The sequence below is a fragment of the Mustela nivalis genome (assembly GCF_964662115.1).
Source record: "Mustela nivalis genome assembly, chromosome: 6".
NCBI classification, from domain to species: domain Eukaryota; kingdom Metazoa; phylum Chordata; class Mammalia; order Carnivora; family Mustelidae; genus Mustela; species Mustela nivalis.
In genome coordinates, this window is record NC_139025.1 from 122,693,909 (window position 1) to 122,710,729 (window position 16,821).

A 16,821-nucleotide genomic window follows, 5' to 3' on the forward strand; every position below is an offset into this window, starting at 1 on the left:
TCTCGTCTAACGTCCACAGAGTGTAATGGGTAGTGAAGTGGAGTCTTATCAAAACCCTAGACAAGCTCATCCTCTTCATGTGGACAGTCATCATCTTCAGTGAACTTCCCTTCTGGGCAGAGCCTGCAGCCTGGTGCCCTTGAGATGATCAAACTATCAGTGTTGAGGAAGCTAAGAGAATGCGTGGTACAGCTGAGTGAACAGCGCTTCCTCTCATGTCCATTTCAGGAGGCCTGTGCGGCCTTGCTAGACCAGTGTCTACACTACGTGCAGTCCAGGATCCCCTGCAGCACCCCTGAGAAGACTGCAGGCAACGTGAGCGTGGGGTTCTCCCCTGTCTGCCCACCTTCCACGTCCACCACCTCTGGCCCCAGCCTGAGCCTCGTGATCGATGGGAGAAGTCTGGCCTATGCCCTTGAGAAAAACCTAGAAGACAAATTTCTCTTTCTCGCTAAGCAGTGCCGTTCAGTCCTTTGCTGTCGCTCGACACCTCTGCAGAAGAGTATGGTGGTGAAACTAGTCAGAAGCAAGCTCAAGGCCATGACCCTGGCCATAGGCAAGTATCCAAGCCAGCCAGGCTGGACCCTATGTAAATGAGTAGCCTCTGTCTTATGCAGCTGCTTCCTGTGGATGCATCCTGGAGTTTCCACCCTGTCGGTGCTATACTGTAAGATGGGAAAACACTTCCTTTCTCTTTTTTCTGTTTATAAATTCACACCCAGTGCAAGAAAATAAGCAGCCTGTTGGAAATATAAAACATGGATTTGAAAACCACAAAGTGTGGCACAACAGTTATAGCTTGTATACATAGCTGTATATAGTTATACAATGGAGGTTTAAGAAGACAAAGCTGACACTTGTTTCTTGGGAGACAGGAGACTAGACATTTGCTGTCCCAGGCAGCCTCTGCCACAGCAGAGCCCTGCATACTAAGTATTGTTTCAGAACACCTTAAAAAGAAGGCCCTCTGCAGGGGCTTCTGGTCACCATGACCCAACTGGAGTGCAAAACTCCATAATACTGCAAGAACCCAGAGATCTGATGGTGATCCGAATCCCTGTTGCCTCTTAACCTTTGAACTTTACTGATTGTTCCAAGACAAGCATGTAATTAAATGAATCCATGTGAGTAGTTGCTAAACCTTACAGTATTTCCTTAAGAACTGTGCATCTAATGGTGGCTTTTCCTTGCAGACTTTTAGCCTGAGAGCCTTCTAGGGTCCTCTCCAGTGCTACCCAGTCCTCACCTACCTCCTCCCAGGGCATCATCCCCACCCACTCTGGCTGGGGTGCCATCTGCAGCCACGTTCGGGGACTTAGCAGCACCATCTGCTGGTGAGGGCTGGGAAAGACTGCAGGTAGCCCAGGGAAAGGGGTGATCCCCTTATCCCCAGATACCAAAAAAGTTTGGTCTCCCTGAATATAGAATCTATACCTAGGTGAGATTTGGTTCTGAAATAAAAGATCCTCGCCTATCAATAATGATTACAGTGTTTTCTGCAAAGGGTCTTTGACAGTTTCCATATGGGGATTGCTACTCTCTCACACAGGACACTTCATCAGGACAGAGTTGAGGCTGGTAGAGCCTGGGTCTGAGGTGGGATAGCCTTAGTGTGGTTGTTATGGAGACAGCCCTGTACATCTTCAGGGCTTTGGTAATCACTAAGGGTAGGGAGATGACCGTAGATGTGAACACATGTTTACTCTGAGTCTGTGGTCCAGGCTATGGGAAGGCCCCAGCTGTGTCCCTCTTCCAGGGAAGGCTGTTTCAGTCCACCATTGCCCTTATGTATCTGGAGTGGCCTTCAGAGCTCCCTTAGCAAGTGATGTAGGTTGGTGCTGAGGAGTGTGCAGGCTAGGTGCAGGCTTCTCTGAGGTCCTCTCTATGGTGGCATGAGGACCATGCCCCCGGTAAGGCTGGTGTAACACATGAATGAATAAATTACATTTTCATAGCCTCGTCAGTGCCTGGGTCAGCCATGGAATCACTGGTGGATGGTATTCATTTAAAAAAAATGGAAGTAGTTTCTTTCTTAGAAAGAAAGAAAAAACAAAATAGAATTTCAAAAGGGAAAGTAATGGCCCATCAGAACTTTAGCTCATTTCTTTGACCATAAATGAAAGTATTGATGGCACCTAGTCCCAGGTGTCCAGCGGTTAATAATGTAGAGAACATTGTTGCCTGCCATATCTCACTTTGTTTGGAACATTCTGGGAAAAACTGCAGAGATTGTTAATGACTTCACAGAATTTCAATTTCACGAATATTGACTGATCACTCATGTTAGGCCAGTGCAAAAAGAGTACAGAAAAATCATAGAGCCAAGACATCCTATAACCAGGTTATGAATCACTCTGACTTGTATATCTGCACTTTTTGCATATTTGAAACTTGGGAGATACTCTGTGATTGGGTCCTTCTGCTGCCCTATTCCTGAGTGACAGTGACTTTAAATCTCTGCTTGCTTTTCCCCAAAGGTGATGAGATCTCTGACCTTTGTCCTCTGTTTCTAACCATTTTCTGTCAGCAGCTTGACTGAATAAATAGGAGTTCTTCTTTATCACATCTTTAGAGGGCCCAAAGGTAAGCACCATAGCTAATAAGCTATCTGGTAATCAGTGTACAGAAAGAGCTGTACAGTTTGCTGGGCAGAACTTAACTTCCTTTTTTCAGTTTAGAAAACCACGCATGTAAGCATGAATTAGAATAGCCTTTACTGATACGCTCTACATGTGATAAAGGCTAGAGCTTAGTAAATAGTAATGATGACGGTGATAGCATCTTTATTGCACAAGACACCGTGTTAAGGACTCTATCTCTAGGTATATGAGCCAATAATGTAGAGTGAATATTAAGCAAAACGGTGACCATGCTAGCCTGCTTTCTGAAACATCTCTTGATGTGACTGGCAATTCCAAACCCCACACCATGTTTGTTCTGACTGCTTAACTCAATTTTCCCTGGGCAGACTCTGCACTGCTTCTTCCTTACTCATCCTCATGACCCTTTCACAGGACTCAGCCCAGTAGGGACCCCATGAAGATCCGTCAAGTCATTTGATTCTGTGCATCTCAACTCAAACGATTCTTCCTGCCTATGCTGTTTCTAGGAGATGGAGCCAATGATGTCAGCATGATCCAGGTGGCAGATGTGGGTGTGGGAATCTCGGGCCAGGAGGGCATGCAGGTAAAGACCAATCAGGGCTGTCCTATGTGACTAATTGGCCCACTGTCGTACCTTGTCATAGGCTTTGTCCGACAAAGCTAAAGGGTTGGCCTTCAGTGCAATGTGATGCTCACTTTCTACTAAGCTGTAGAAGATAAGGTAGAGGTGGCTAATTCTTCATGTTTATGAAGCAGTAAATAGCTTTTCCTAGGTCCCTAAGTATATTTTTGTGAAATAAGTGGAACAGAGTTAGGCAAGGTGAGTCATCACCTTCTCTCTATTTATGGCTCATGCTTGGAAGAAAGCATGTTTTACTGTTCCATTTGAAAAAATGACTCTGCTGTTGGACTGTTGGAACCTGGTATCGCTATAAAAATGGAATGTATCCATCTTGACTCACATGAAAATTTATTTCTGCCTTTTTCATTTGCCACTGTGTTGGTTCTTAACATGTGATTCAGATGCTGAACACGCGAGTTAATTAAAATTAACTTTGTTCTGGATGTAAGATCACAACGATTTCCAACATTTGATTAATTTTTAATCATGACATTTTTTTAAGTTGATGGAGACTTTAGAAAACAACGTTTCCAGTTTCCTTCTAAAAATTCCAGATGCTGGTCACCATTTAGTCATTGGTGGATTTATTCACTGATGCAGTCAGTATTTATTCAGTGAACACTTGTATGTGCCAGGCCTTTGCAGAGCTCACTAATTTTCTTACCTGACATTAAAATAACAGTAAGATGGAAAGTCCCGAGCTAGAAACCCAGTAGTTCCTCTTGGCCCATCCTTAGCATGTACCTTACTCTCTTCCTGCCTTCATTTGACCTGAGTCACTGTGTTATGTTACTTGCATGGTTTTAATTCTTCCATGAAATGAAAGTGCAGCCCAAGGTTGGACTCAACCCTGCCTTTTTTTTTTTTTTAAGATTTTAAGTATTTATTTGACAGAGAGAGAGTAGAGAGAGCACAAGTAGGCAGAGGGGCAGGCAGAGAGAGAGGGAGAAGCAGGCTTCCCACTGAACAAAGAGTTCAACACGGGACTCCATCCCAGGACCCTGGGATCATGACCTGAGCCAAAGGCTGATGCTTAAGTGATTGAGCCACCCAGGGCACCTCATCTCTGCCTTTTAATGCCACTTAGTACATAGGGAGTGAATGGATGAACAAGATGGTTGGTTCATTCTGATGTTTTCATTATCATCTCCATTGCACCTGTTTCCTGTAGTGAAAAGCTAACCAGGGAAGTGCCTGTAAATAGCACATGCAGAGAAATGCACCAAGTAAATACATTTTGTATGAAACACTCTCATGTTTGTGGATGGGGAGGAGACTGAGCTACCACCACTGTTCACTTCCTTAAGTCAGGGGCCAGTGCAGATATATACTTCAAGTCATGTGAGGAATGATGGGAACAGCCAAATGACAAGGCACATACCAAGGCGAAGCTTTGAGTGGGAATAACTTCTAGGTAAAACGTTGTTGGATGCTTCTGCATTTATTTGAAGCTACACTTCCTATTGAGAATACGTTATGTAAGATGACGGTAAGGCCTGATACCTTTTCTTACTGTTCCAAGTGCTCAGGTTCCCAGGGAATATTAGTCAGTCCATTTTAGTCAGTCCAATAAGCAAAGGTGAGCTCTTTGGAAGATGGGCTTTGTGGGACACTTTGGTAACACAGACACTAGGCATCTGAGCAGAGTCATCAAGAATGAGTGAGGGTGTTGGAGCTCTCCTGCTTAGCCAAAGTGAGAAGCTTATCCCAGCTGGGCAAAGGAGATCCTGCATCTCTGAGAAGCTTGGTGTTCATGGGGTCATCTGGTCCCCCATGTTTATTGAGCACTGGCACTGACTGGGAACTTAAGGTACATGGTGATCACATCTACTCTCCTGGCTCTCGTGGAATGTCCAGAAAAGTTGGGGAGACAGATACTTATTTTAAATGTACATAGATAGTCCCAACTCTTATAAAATGATATAAAGAGAAACACTGGTTTTGGTATTAAGTATTTGACAGGAAGATTTAACCTAGTTGGGAACATTTTGTAAGGCTGCCTTGACAGAGGGACAAACAGGGCCTAAATTTGGAGGTGGGAAGAAGTGGCAGAAGGCTGGAGATGAGTACACAAAGCCCTCAAACCCCAGTGTTCATAGGAAGAGGAATAGAAACAGTTATTTGCTTTGAAATCCTTAACTTTGGGTTTAGAAAGCAGACATTTGAAGGCTTCACACTTTTTTGTCATGTATAATGACATTATTCTGTTTCAGCTAAGGGACCACATCAACTGTGATCTAACTCTTTTCAAGGAATTATTTGACTAAAGGGAAATCAGTTGAATTTTAAAAGAAGACGTATATTTTTGTGTAGAATAATCCTCCAAAAATAAGCAGAAATCTATCTTTTCCTGACAATTTCTTTGAGTTTTTTTTCAACAGAGAAGTTCATTATATGGTAGATTCTAAGATATTCTGGGTACAAAAGGTGTCATTTGATGGCATTTGTCTTCCCCACTTAGTTTAATTATATAGAGGATGATACTCAGTGAAGCGAGGGACACTTTAAACCCCAGTCATCTTTCCTTTCCATGGAGGAAACCTGCTGTCCTCACTCCCTTCTGGGTAGAGTGGACACCCGTTGCCTTTTTGCAGCTTCCCGGAACTGGGTTATGTGAAGGCCAGCAGAGCCATGGGCTTGGCCTTACTTGTCACTTGTGACTGCTAAGAAGGGTCCAAAACACACCTCCCAAGAAGGCCAACTGCCTGTCTCTGATTCATAGAAAAGGGGCAGCTTTGGTTCATCTTTGGGTTGAGATCCCAATATGAATAAAATATCAAGGGGTGGAGAAGAGTAGGGAAACTGCCTCTCTGGGTTTTTATTTTTGTTTTTTGCTTGTTAAAGAAAACATGGGAAAACAATGGGGCACCCAGGTGGTTCAGTTGGTTAGGCATCTGCCTTCAGCTCACGTCATGATCCCAGGGTCCTCTGGGATCTCTGTCTCTCGCTATCTCTGTCTCTCTCTCAAATAAATAAATAAAATCTTTTAAAAAGGGGGGAGGGGCATGGGAAAACAAAAACTTTAAAAAAATCAATTACATATATTCAGAATCTTAAATGAGTACTATAAAATGATACCCCTGAACAAGAATGCTTGCTGAGATTGATTTATTTTTTTAATTAAAAGAGATAATAAGGGAAATGGGGATAAAATAAGCTTTGGCCAATCATGTGCACATTGTGTTTGAAACTGGATTTCTCCATTCCTTGTATTTGGGAGAGATGAGACAGACCTTAGACAGAGTACGATGTCACCAATAACAAGGACTTTGTTCCCTTTCAAGGCAGTGATGGCCAGTGACTTTGCAGTGCCAAGATTTCGATACCTAGAGAGACTCTTAATTGTTCACGGACATTGGTGCTATTCCCGACTTGCCAACATGGTGCTGTATTTCTTCTACAAAAATACAGTAGGTGTTTGATACTTCTGGTTTCTAGAGGGTTTTTTGTTTATTTTGTTTTGTTTTTTGGTTTCTAGAGTTTTTACATCAAAAAGCCTGAGCTAAGATTTATTAGACCATCCCCTGAATGTGGCCATCTGGGCATCCCAGAGCTTCCTGTTGGTTCCATCCTCCTTGGCCTTTGTGAACTTACCCCAGGCCGAGCCTGGCCTTTCCCGCTGTGGGCTCAAGAAGTCTAGCTCACAGGGTCATGAAGGTAGCTGCACCTCTAAAGGAGAAAGTTGTAAAAACAGATCAAACAAGAATATCCATTTAGTGCTTTATAATAAGAAGTGGGGGAATCATGAGTTGCAGTGGTCTGTACAAGGTCACACAGGGTGTAGTCAAGGCTGCATTAACCCAGCTCATTAGACTCCCAACTCTTAGCCACTCTGTTAATGTGTTTCCTGGGAGCAGACTGCTAAGGTATCCATAGACAGGAATCCTCTAATCAGTGCTCTTTCTAGAGCAGACAGGGAAATCCAGGGATAAGCAGGAGTGCAGTGGCAGTGCTGGAGGCCGAATGAGAACACTTAGTCATGCTGTGATCCCAATACTGAATGGCCTCTGTGGAAACATAACCACACTGGGCCAGGTGTGTGAGTCCCCTGGTCAGGACACAGATATAGGGCCCCAGGAACAGGGCCACCAGCAGGTCTTTGCCACACTTTCTCCGGTGCTGTCAGGGCAGACGTCTATAACTCTGTCTATAACTGACCATCCAGTTAGGTCATGCCCAGGCCTGGCTGACTGATTATAATTCTGTCTCTCCAGAGACTCTCTTCCAGGGCCATGCTCCATTTCATGTTGATCCTAATGTTTAACGCTTAGGTCTTTTATTACTAAGCCCTTGGCAGACAGGTGTCCTTTTCCATAGTCCTCTAGCACGGATGCCATGGCCGTTTTAGAATCCTTATCTACTCATTGGTAATGGGTTGACATTCTGCTAAGAAGTTGAGGAGTTGCTGCTTGTTGCTCTTGTCTCTAAAACCTTGTGGCTGAATGTACAAACAAGGAGACAAAATAAATAAATTCTTGGGGTAAGTGATCTTTCAGGGTAGTTCCACAATTCTGCCACATTGGATGCCACAATTCCAGTGTCAGGATCATCCTATACTCTCCTAAAAAAGAACAAAATACAATAAATTAAAAGATATCTATCTGTCTATATATATATGTGTGTGTGTGTGTGTGTGTGTGTGTGTGTGTGTGTATAGAGAGAGAGAGAGGGGGAGAGAGATATTTTTTTCCTCTTTCCATTAAAAGATCTCCCTGCTAGCTCTAAACTGCCATCGGTGTAACTCTTGTTCGTCTTCCTGTTTGCTCTGGAGATTTAGACCCATCTACTTTTCCCAACACTCTTGCTCCCCTTACTCTCACCCATTTTTCAAAATGTCTTCTAATAAATGAATACAAATACCCAGGATCAATCACATCATGTCTAATTTGATCAGTTAGGTCCTGGAAATTAATTCGGATTAGGTTCTGCCTGGGATTGTGTCCAAGTAAGTCTGTGCCATGCTTCCCTTGGCCTTGGCCAGTTACTCCCTGCTTTCTCTCAACCACCTGGCATTGCATCCCCAGAGCTGAGGCCCCATGCATATACTTACAAGCCTAGAATTTCCCAGTTCCCAAAGAGGTGGAGGGATGCTTGAGTATAGATAAGTGAGGCTGAGAAGGTAGAACCCCAGCTCTGTTTCTGTCATTAATTTTTGTGCAATCTTGAGCAAGTTACTTGCTTTCTAGGGTTTTTTTTTCCTTTATTTGAAAACAAAGCATGAGAGTTGAGCTCTGATTTTCCATAATTCCTCATGAAAATTTCTCAGACTGAGGGGAGGGAATTCAGCATTTCAGTTTCAAATAAGTGCCAGAGTGGCCACCTGAATGGGCACAGCCTCCTGCCTGGCATGATGAATCTGTCCTCATAGAGGGGATGGGAAGGAGAAGGCATAAATTAGAATCTGGAGATAAAAAATTCAGAACCGATAGTGCAGCATTTGTAATGGGAGAGCACAAAATGAAACCTGGTTGTCAGGGCTGGGGCTGCTGCCAGAGGGCTGCAGGTGGCCTCGGGCCTCGTCTTCCTTCCAGCTTCCTCCCAGCTTCCTCCCCCAGGAGCCCATCTAGGGCTTAGCCCTGCTCCCAGGGCGCCTGCGACCATAGCAGCCCCTTGTGGCAGCTGGGTAAGGAGGAGCTGAGTCAGGCCGTGCCCCACACAGCGGGGCTAGGGATCAAGCCCAAAGCTTTTCAGTTAAGAATCAGACCTTGAAGAATATATACATAATACAGCAGAGCGCTCTCTTCCCCCAGCCCACCCCCCCTGAATGCCACCACCCCCATAGAAAATGAGCTAGAAGGAAAGAGTCCCAAGGGGACAGCTGAGATGCAAGGCCTCTGTTAACAGGTGCTCAATCTAGTTGAGAAGTGCAAGGATAATTACTCTACCTCCAAAAGTGAGAAATTCATTAGTTTTAGGAGTAAGTTAGTCTTCCCTTCCAATAAAGAACAGAAAAGAAAAGTTTCCATAGCAGCAGTAGTTTGGGAAGAAGGCTTTTGGGTACTATAAGGAAAAAATGTCAATTAACTAAGTACTTTTCCTCCTCTTTGTCTTGACTCCAGTTGTTCACTGATGAGTCATTAGGCTGAGCCTGTGGGGGTGGGTGAGAGAAAGTCAGCCGTGGGAGTGAGAAGGGAAGAAAATCAATGAAAATCCCAAGTCTGTCAGTTTTCGGTGTGGAAGGGTAAGTTGCACTAAGTCATAGATTGAAATAAGACTTGGAGGATATGTGTCATTGCTTCCTGATCTTCAGACCAAGCCATTTGCAGGTCCAGAAACCAAAGCTCAGAGAAGGTAAGTGACTGAGTCAAGGTCAGAAAGAAAAATAGTGGCAACTTCAGAACCAAAACCCAGGCCATTACCTGAGGTCCCCTGCAGAGAATGTTCTCCACCTGGGGGTGTCTGCCCTCCAGGCCAAGACCCACAAGTGGTTTGAACAGGTCAGCTTTTATTACTCACACAATGGCCATAGTCAAGTCATTCAACATCTTGGACCTGAGATTCCTTTTCTCTGAATCGAGTAAGCACACTACCCTGCTTGAGCCTCATAGGAAATGGCTGTACTGCTAACTGAAACAACAATAAATCACAGTGTACAAGGAGACTGTGTGAGTACTTTAAATGTATTAGTTCATTAATCCTCAACAGCCCAAAGCTAAGTACTGTTAGGGGGTACCCATTTCAAGGACAAGGACACCGAGGCAGAAAAGGGTCAAATGATCTATGCCAAAATATACAGCTAATAGGTTAAATGCTTTTACATTGCTAAATTGCCATGCCCCATGTAAACTCACTCAAGCCACTGATGTTCAGTGATCAAGTAATAAGGGGAAGAGATCCCCTCAACTCCTCCTACTGAGCATGGACTTGAAGAAGCTGCTCATTCTCCTTGACCCTCACTTTCCTGTTCAGCAAGGCAGGGATAACTTTGAGAACCAGTGATTATACCTATACCTCATCTGCCATTAGAGTTCCCAGTGGATATCTGGGCTTGGTCACAGCAGCAACCCTGGTATCATCGTTGACTTTGTTGCTGTGCGTGTGTGTGTTCCCCCTGCCGTGGGAATCAATAATTGCCCACTGTTCCTCATCAGAAAGGGTAAGTAACTAAAGAGAGAAGCAAGATCTGAGATGTAGAATAGATAGGTTTGGTTTAGGATCACAGAGGACAGCTACTAGGGAAGGTCCCTGCTGTACCTTTATGGGGAATTTCTATACTCAACTGGACCTTATCTCCTCACCTGGCTGTAATAACAAGATACAACGAGTTTGTCCTGTTAGTTAAGGGACTGTCAGGAAGGACCTATCCAGCACTTTCATAGATGCTCAATAAATGCTATTCCATTTGATCTGCATTTCCTGTGGGCTGTTATCAGTATCGTCTCTCTGTGGGCTGTCCTTGGGAATTTTCATCTCCAATTGCCAGTCCTTCATGCTGAAAGAAATGAGGAGAGAGAGAGAGAGAGCGAGCATGTGTGAGAGCGTGCTATAAGATTAGAGCTTTGAAGGAAATTTCTGCCTCTAAATTCAATCTTTATAGTCAAATTCTACAAAACCCTTAGATACCTTGGATATGAATCTGCAAGGACAGCTAAGAATTGCTTGTCCCCATTCTTCCTTTCTTGATTTCAGATGTTCGTGGGCCTCCTGTTTTGGTTCCAGTTTTACTGTGGCTTCTCTGCATCTGCCATGATTGACCAGTGGTATCTGATCTTCTTTAATCTGCTCTTCTCGTCACTTCCCCAGCTCGTGACTGGGGTGCTGGACAAGGACGTGCCAGCTGAAGTGCTGCTGACTGAACCACAGCTCTACAAGAGTGGCCAGAACATGGAGGTGAGGCTCCATTCCTGCCCCCATCTCCTATTGCTTGGCCCTCCCACTCTCCACATTCACCTACAGAGAATGAAAGTCTCTACACCTCCCTTTAAATGGACATCCTGGGGGAAATTGTTAAAATTTTGGAAAATAACCAGCAGGAGGTAAAAAATGGATTCTATCTACTTAATTGTGTAGGAGCTGTGTATTAAGTAGAGTGAGGTTAATGGTTGGAGTGATGGTATCCTGGTATATGCATATGTCCAAACTCATCAAGAAGTATACATTAAATGTGTGCAGTTTTTGTGTACCAATGTACCTCAGTTAAAAAAAAAAAGAGGGAGGTTAATAGAAAAAAATATATAATGACATGAAAATTCTCTATACCAACAGTCTCCAGGAGCCTAAGGAAAGTCCACTTGGAATCGAAGTCAGGGTCATGTGGATTGCTGCCTCCTGCACAGGGATTTTTCTAAAACAATCCCCTCAAAATGTGATTTATTTTGAATGGGAACTAATCAGCAGATAAACCCATGGAGAATCCATTGAAAGAATAAGTGAATACAAGCAGATATAAGTATATGTTTACATCAACACAACACATAGATTGACATGCTAATTACTAGCTATTCCTACCAGCATTTAAAGTTGGCCCTCTAAGTGCTTCTCTTTGCTAGTTGGAATTATTGTATGTGTGCAAAGGGAATGGAGCTCCCTATGTCTTACAACAGTATCTGATTTAGAATTTGTTTACTTTTGAGTTGACTTCCCCTGGTCACCTTCATTGACACTGGGTTCCCTCAAGGTAGGCAGCAGGGGTGGGGCTGTGGGGTGGGAACAACTGAGGGTCAAGCAGATGAGGGCCTCTGCATGATACCTTGCACTGGAGGAATGGCTGTACTCAGCTTGTCCTCCTGTCCTTGGCCAGGGGCTGGGGCTGGCCAAGGGAACAAGGCACAAGAAGATTGTCCTGTGGAGATAGAGGACTGAAGGAGGGGCCTAGCCAGCACTTTCTTAAGTGCTCGGTAGGTGCTCATTCAGTCCAATCTACATTTCCTATAGGCCAGTACCAGCCCCAGCTGCTTAGGAGCTCAGAGTCAAATACAAATGTAGTTGCCCAGGAAATGAAGTCTTGATCAGTCCATATAAAGGTCATTTTGCCCTCAGTGTACAGCTTTTTTATTTTAACATTGAACACTTCCATGATCCATTTTTTTAAAAAGACTCACTCTTAAGAAACATTCTAGGGGACCCAACAACAAAGGGCAGCAACATCATGCAAAGTAGGAGCAGAAGAACTCAGATTAGAGCAGGACATGCAGAATTTGAGGTGCTGTTTCCTATTGTAGAGAAATGCTCCCTTGGGGACACCTGAGTGGCTCAGTCAGCTAAGCGTCCAACTTGTGATTTTGGCTTAGGTCATGATATCAGGGTGATGAGATCGAGCCCCATGTTGGGCTCCATCATCACTGGGGAGTCTGCTTGAGATTCTCTCCCTCTGCCCCTCCCCCTGCTCTCTCTCTCTCAAATAAATAAATCTTGCTTTAAAAAAATGCTCCCTCTTAGGATTTAGGCAGTCGTTTTATGTGTCTGCTGTTGACCTAGATCTAGAGAAGCTGGTCTTGTGGACAGATGCTCTGAATGATTGACCCAGCTGCAGATGATGCCTCTGCAGACGTTCTTGTAGTCCCTCTGCAACCCGACCCCAACTCGCCAAAGTCTTGAATTAGCAAGTTCCCCTGGGGTGCTTATCTTGTGCATTAATGGCCCTGTACTACTGGAAGACATCATTTGAAGAGATTCTTACTTTTCTATAATTTCTGTGCTTGTTTTTGTGTCTAAGGAGTATCGGCCACGCACGTTCTGGTTAAACATGGCTGATGCTGCCTTCCAGAGCCTGGTTTGCTTTTTCATTCCTTACCTGGTAAGTTGGCACCTGGAACAGCCTTTCTCACCAGCTTCATCCAGCAACCCACAGACATAGGACACTACTGTCTTTCAGGCCTACTATGACTCAGACACAGATGTATTTACCTGGGGAACCCCCATCACGGCCATCGCGCTGTTCACCTTCCTTCTGCACCTGGGTATTGAAACCAAGACCTGGGTAAGAGCTGTGGGCATGATCCCAGGGAGTGCTGATGCTGCAGGCCCCACACTCCCAGGCAGATTCCATGACATCTAGAAGATTTCTGAGCAGACAGGTGACTTCAAAGCCAGCTTCACTGTGGAGAAGGGAAACAAGTACATGGGCCCGCCACATGTGTATTAGAGCTCCTTGGTGTGGGAACTGCCACATCCTGACTGGTGTCTTCACCTGGGCAGCACTTTGCTCCTTCCTGCCTGCTCTCCTCCTCTCCTCTGCCTCCTGCTGGCCTTTCCCTCTGTCTTTCCTTCCTATGCCTGACTTCCATCTCCTTGACTGTGCCCAGGGTGTTTCACTGATGCCAAAGGCTTCATCAGACCCTCCCAGCTGCCTGTGCCACAGACCCATGTTTTCACCAAGCCCTGAGAACAGCTATGCACTGATGGATAACCAGTGCAACTCTATTTAAATAAATGCCCTTTCTCTTTCCCCCTTAGACCTGGCTCAACTGGATAGCTTGCGGCTTCAGTATCCTTCTGTTTTTCACTGTGGCTTTGATTTACAATGCTTCCTGTGAAACGTGTTATCCTCCGTCCAACCCTTATTGGACTATGCAGACATTACTGGGCGACCCTGTATTCTATTTGACTTGTCTCATAGCACCTGTTGCTGCACTGCTTCCCAGGTGGGTATCAGGGACAGTGTCCCTCAAGTCTTAAACGAGTTCTGAGAGCATTCTCAGACCTCTATTTTTATAAAATGAAACTCTCAGAAGATTCAAAGTCACCACCCACAGATGAATGTTTTGTATATGCTCTTTCCAGATTGTTTTTCAAAGCCCTGCAGGGGAGTCTTTTCCCCACCCAACTTCAGCAGGGGCGCCAACTGGCCAAGAGGCGCCCCAAGAAACTCATTGCTCCCAAAGAGAACTTTGCTCAGGGACACCCTTCAGAAGAACCCAGAACTGAGTCATCAGAACAGAAGAGCATCAGTCCCTCTGGACCCCTATCCCAGGATTGCACCTCACAGGCGTCATGGCACGTACAACAACCAGCCTGCTCCCCAGAGGCTAGTGGAGAGCCCAATGTGGTGGACATGAATGTACCTTTAAGGGAAGACATTCTGCTGGAGGGACTGAGCAGTCAGGCCCCGGGGTCCTCCATGCCAAGGGAGCCTATCCTGGAAGGATGTCCTGGGGACTCCAAGATGAAACCCACCCATACCAGCAGGGCAGCCCCCCTGTCATCCATTTTCAACCTGCCTAACTTCAGCTCTCTCAACTGGATTTCCTCCCTCTCACTGGTCAGTGGGCTGGGAAGTGTCTTACAGTTCTCTCGAAGTAGTTTACAGATGGACAAACAGGACAGCGAGTTCTTGCCCAGCCCACCTCAGCCAGACCAGGATCTGTGTGGCTTAAGCAGGCAGACCACTGACTACTTCTAGGAACATCTTCCAGAGACTGCAGTGGATAGCTGTAGCAGTGAAAACCTTGAAATGGCCTCTTTTTTTTTTTTTTTATAACTTAGATGTTATATTATTTATGTTTATTATTTTCACAGAAGAGTTCTAGTGAGATGTATTTTATGTTTCCAAGGCTAACACAGGAAATGAAAGGTACCAAAAAAGAAAGTTTATTTTTTAAAAGTTCTAAGTAGAATATATTGAAAAGAAAAACGAGAGCTTTAACATTTATAAAAGTTTAAAGAAGAGTAACACTTGAAAAGTGTGTTTAGATTTATTTTTTCATCTCATTTTATAAGAAAATGCAATATGATTGATATTCTCCAACATGAATGACCTTTGCTTTCCCCATGTGAAAATGTGTGTATGAGCTCAGTGAATCCCAGTGGGTGTGGACAGCAGTGAGGGGAGATGACAGGGCAAGAATGCAACTTCTCTGTCCTTGTCCCCTGTTCTCCCACACTGCCTCCACCAGCTTGGGAGAGCTTGGCTCTGTTTCACCCAGAAAAGGGAAGGAAGGAATGCACGCAAGGAGTTCATCCCAATGTTGAAATCTATGCAGGCATTCTATAAAGATCACCTTGTAGGTATTACGGTCCCTATGTAGGGTCTTGCCTGTCAAAATCATAACAAGCAATAAACAACCTTCACTTTGCAAAGAGAATGGGTCCTGTTGCCATTATTGTGTGAAGTTATTAATATGTGACCTAACAGCATGTTCTGAGTACCACAGGGTGCTTCCTCATGGAAAGTCCTTTTAAACACCATGAAGAATACAGCTGGGTGCCCCACACTGTAATGCTATGACCCAGGTTACATCATGGCTCCATACATTAGGCTACCAGCCCTACAGACTCTTTCTGTCAAGAGGCTAGGCTTTTTAAGTATGTATCTTTAGACATTTGTCATGAGTCATTATTTCTGTTCCTCTAAACAGAGGGAAAGGGAGGAAAATTGAAATATCCAAGGCAGTCAATTATATAGCATTCCCTCTACAGAGACCTCTTTTTGCACTTAAAACTGTTTTTTTTAAACTTTTATTTAAACTCAACTTAGTTAACATATAGTGTATTATTAGTTTCAGGGGTAAAATTTAGTGATTCATCAGCTGCATATAACACCCAGTGCTCACCAAGTGCCCTCTTTAATGCCCATCACCCAGCTACTTCACCCCCTCACCCACTTCCCTCCAGAAACCTTCAGTTTGTTTCCTATAGTTAAGAGTCTCTTACGGTTTGCTTCCCTCTGTTTTTATCTTATTTTTCCTTCTCCTCCCCTATGTTTTTCTGTTTTATTTCTTAAGTTCCACATATGAGTGAAATCATATCATATTTGTCTTCCTCTGACTTATTTTACCTAGCATAATACCCTCTAGTTCCATCCACATCATTGCAAATGGCAAGATTTCATTCTTTTTGATGGTTGAGTAATATTCCTGTGTGTGTGTGTATACTCACCCACACCTCACATCTTCTTTATCCATTCATCTGTCAGTGGACATCTGGGTTTTTTCCATATTTTGAATATTGTGGACATTGGGGTACATACACACCTTTGAATCATTATTTTTGTACCTTTTGGATAAATACCCAGTAGTGCAATTGTTGGGTCCTAGGGTAGTTCTATTTTCAACTTTTTGAGGAACCTCCATAACATTTTTTCTGAGTAACTGCAGCAGTTTACTGTCCCACCAACATTATAAGAGGATTTCCCTTTCTCCTCACCCACATCTGAGTTATTAATTTTAGCCATTCTGACTGGTGTAAAGTGGTATCTCATTGTTGTTTTGATTTGTACTTCCCTGATGATAAGTGATGTTGAGCATTTTTCCATGTGTCTATTATCCATTTGTATGTCTTCAATGGAGAAATGTCTGTTCATGTCTTCTGTCCATAGATGGGATTTTTTTGTTTTTTGGGTGTTGGTGTTTGATAAATTCTTTATAGATTTTAGATACTGGCTTTTTATCTGATATGTGTGAATATCTTCTCCCATTCCATAGGTTGACTTTTGGTTTCGTTGACTATTCCCTTTGCTATACGGAAGTCTTTTATCCTGATGAAGTCCCAATAGTTCATTTTTGCTTTTGTTTCCCTTGTCTTTGAAGATGGATCTTGCAAGAAGTTGCTGTGGCCAAGGTTGAAGAAGTTGCTGCCTATGTTTGCCTTTGGAATTTTGATGGATTCCTGTCTCATTTTTAGGTTCATTCATCCCTTTTGAGTTTATTTTTGTGTATA

General features: G+C 44.0%; 1 protein-coding gene across 8 annotated transcripts in view; it reads left to right on the forward strand.

Annotated features, from left to right (window-relative positions):
- ATP10A (ATPase phospholipid transporting 10A (putative)) overlaps nt 1–15,243 on the forward strand; it is a 191,580-nt gene extending 176,337 nt beyond the window's left edge. For 3 of the 8 annotated variants that reach the window (XM_082736571.1, XM_082736570.1, XM_082736574.1), the window contains 8 exons: nt 229–556; nt 3,110–3,186; nt 6,510–6,635; nt 10,855–11,055; nt 12,881–12,961; nt 13,040–13,144; nt 13,621–13,808; nt 13,948–15,243. In XM_082736571.1, the coding sequence (XP_082592697.1) occupies nt 229–556; nt 3,110–3,186; nt 6,510–6,635; nt 10,855–11,055; nt 12,881–12,961; nt 13,040–13,144; nt 13,621–13,808; nt 13,948–14,566 (1,725 nt within the window). In that variant the 3' untranslated portion in view covers nt 14,567–15,243. Of the gene's footprint in view, nt 1–228; nt 557–3,109; nt 3,187–6,509; nt 6,636–10,854; nt 11,056–12,880; nt 12,962–13,039; nt 13,242–13,620; nt 13,809–13,947 lie in introns of all 8 variants that reach the window. The other 5 variants (XM_082736573.1, XM_082736572.1, XM_082736575.1 and 2 more) reach the window with 2 other exon arrangements.
- Nucleotides 15,244–16,821: the final 1,578 nt, after the last annotated feature.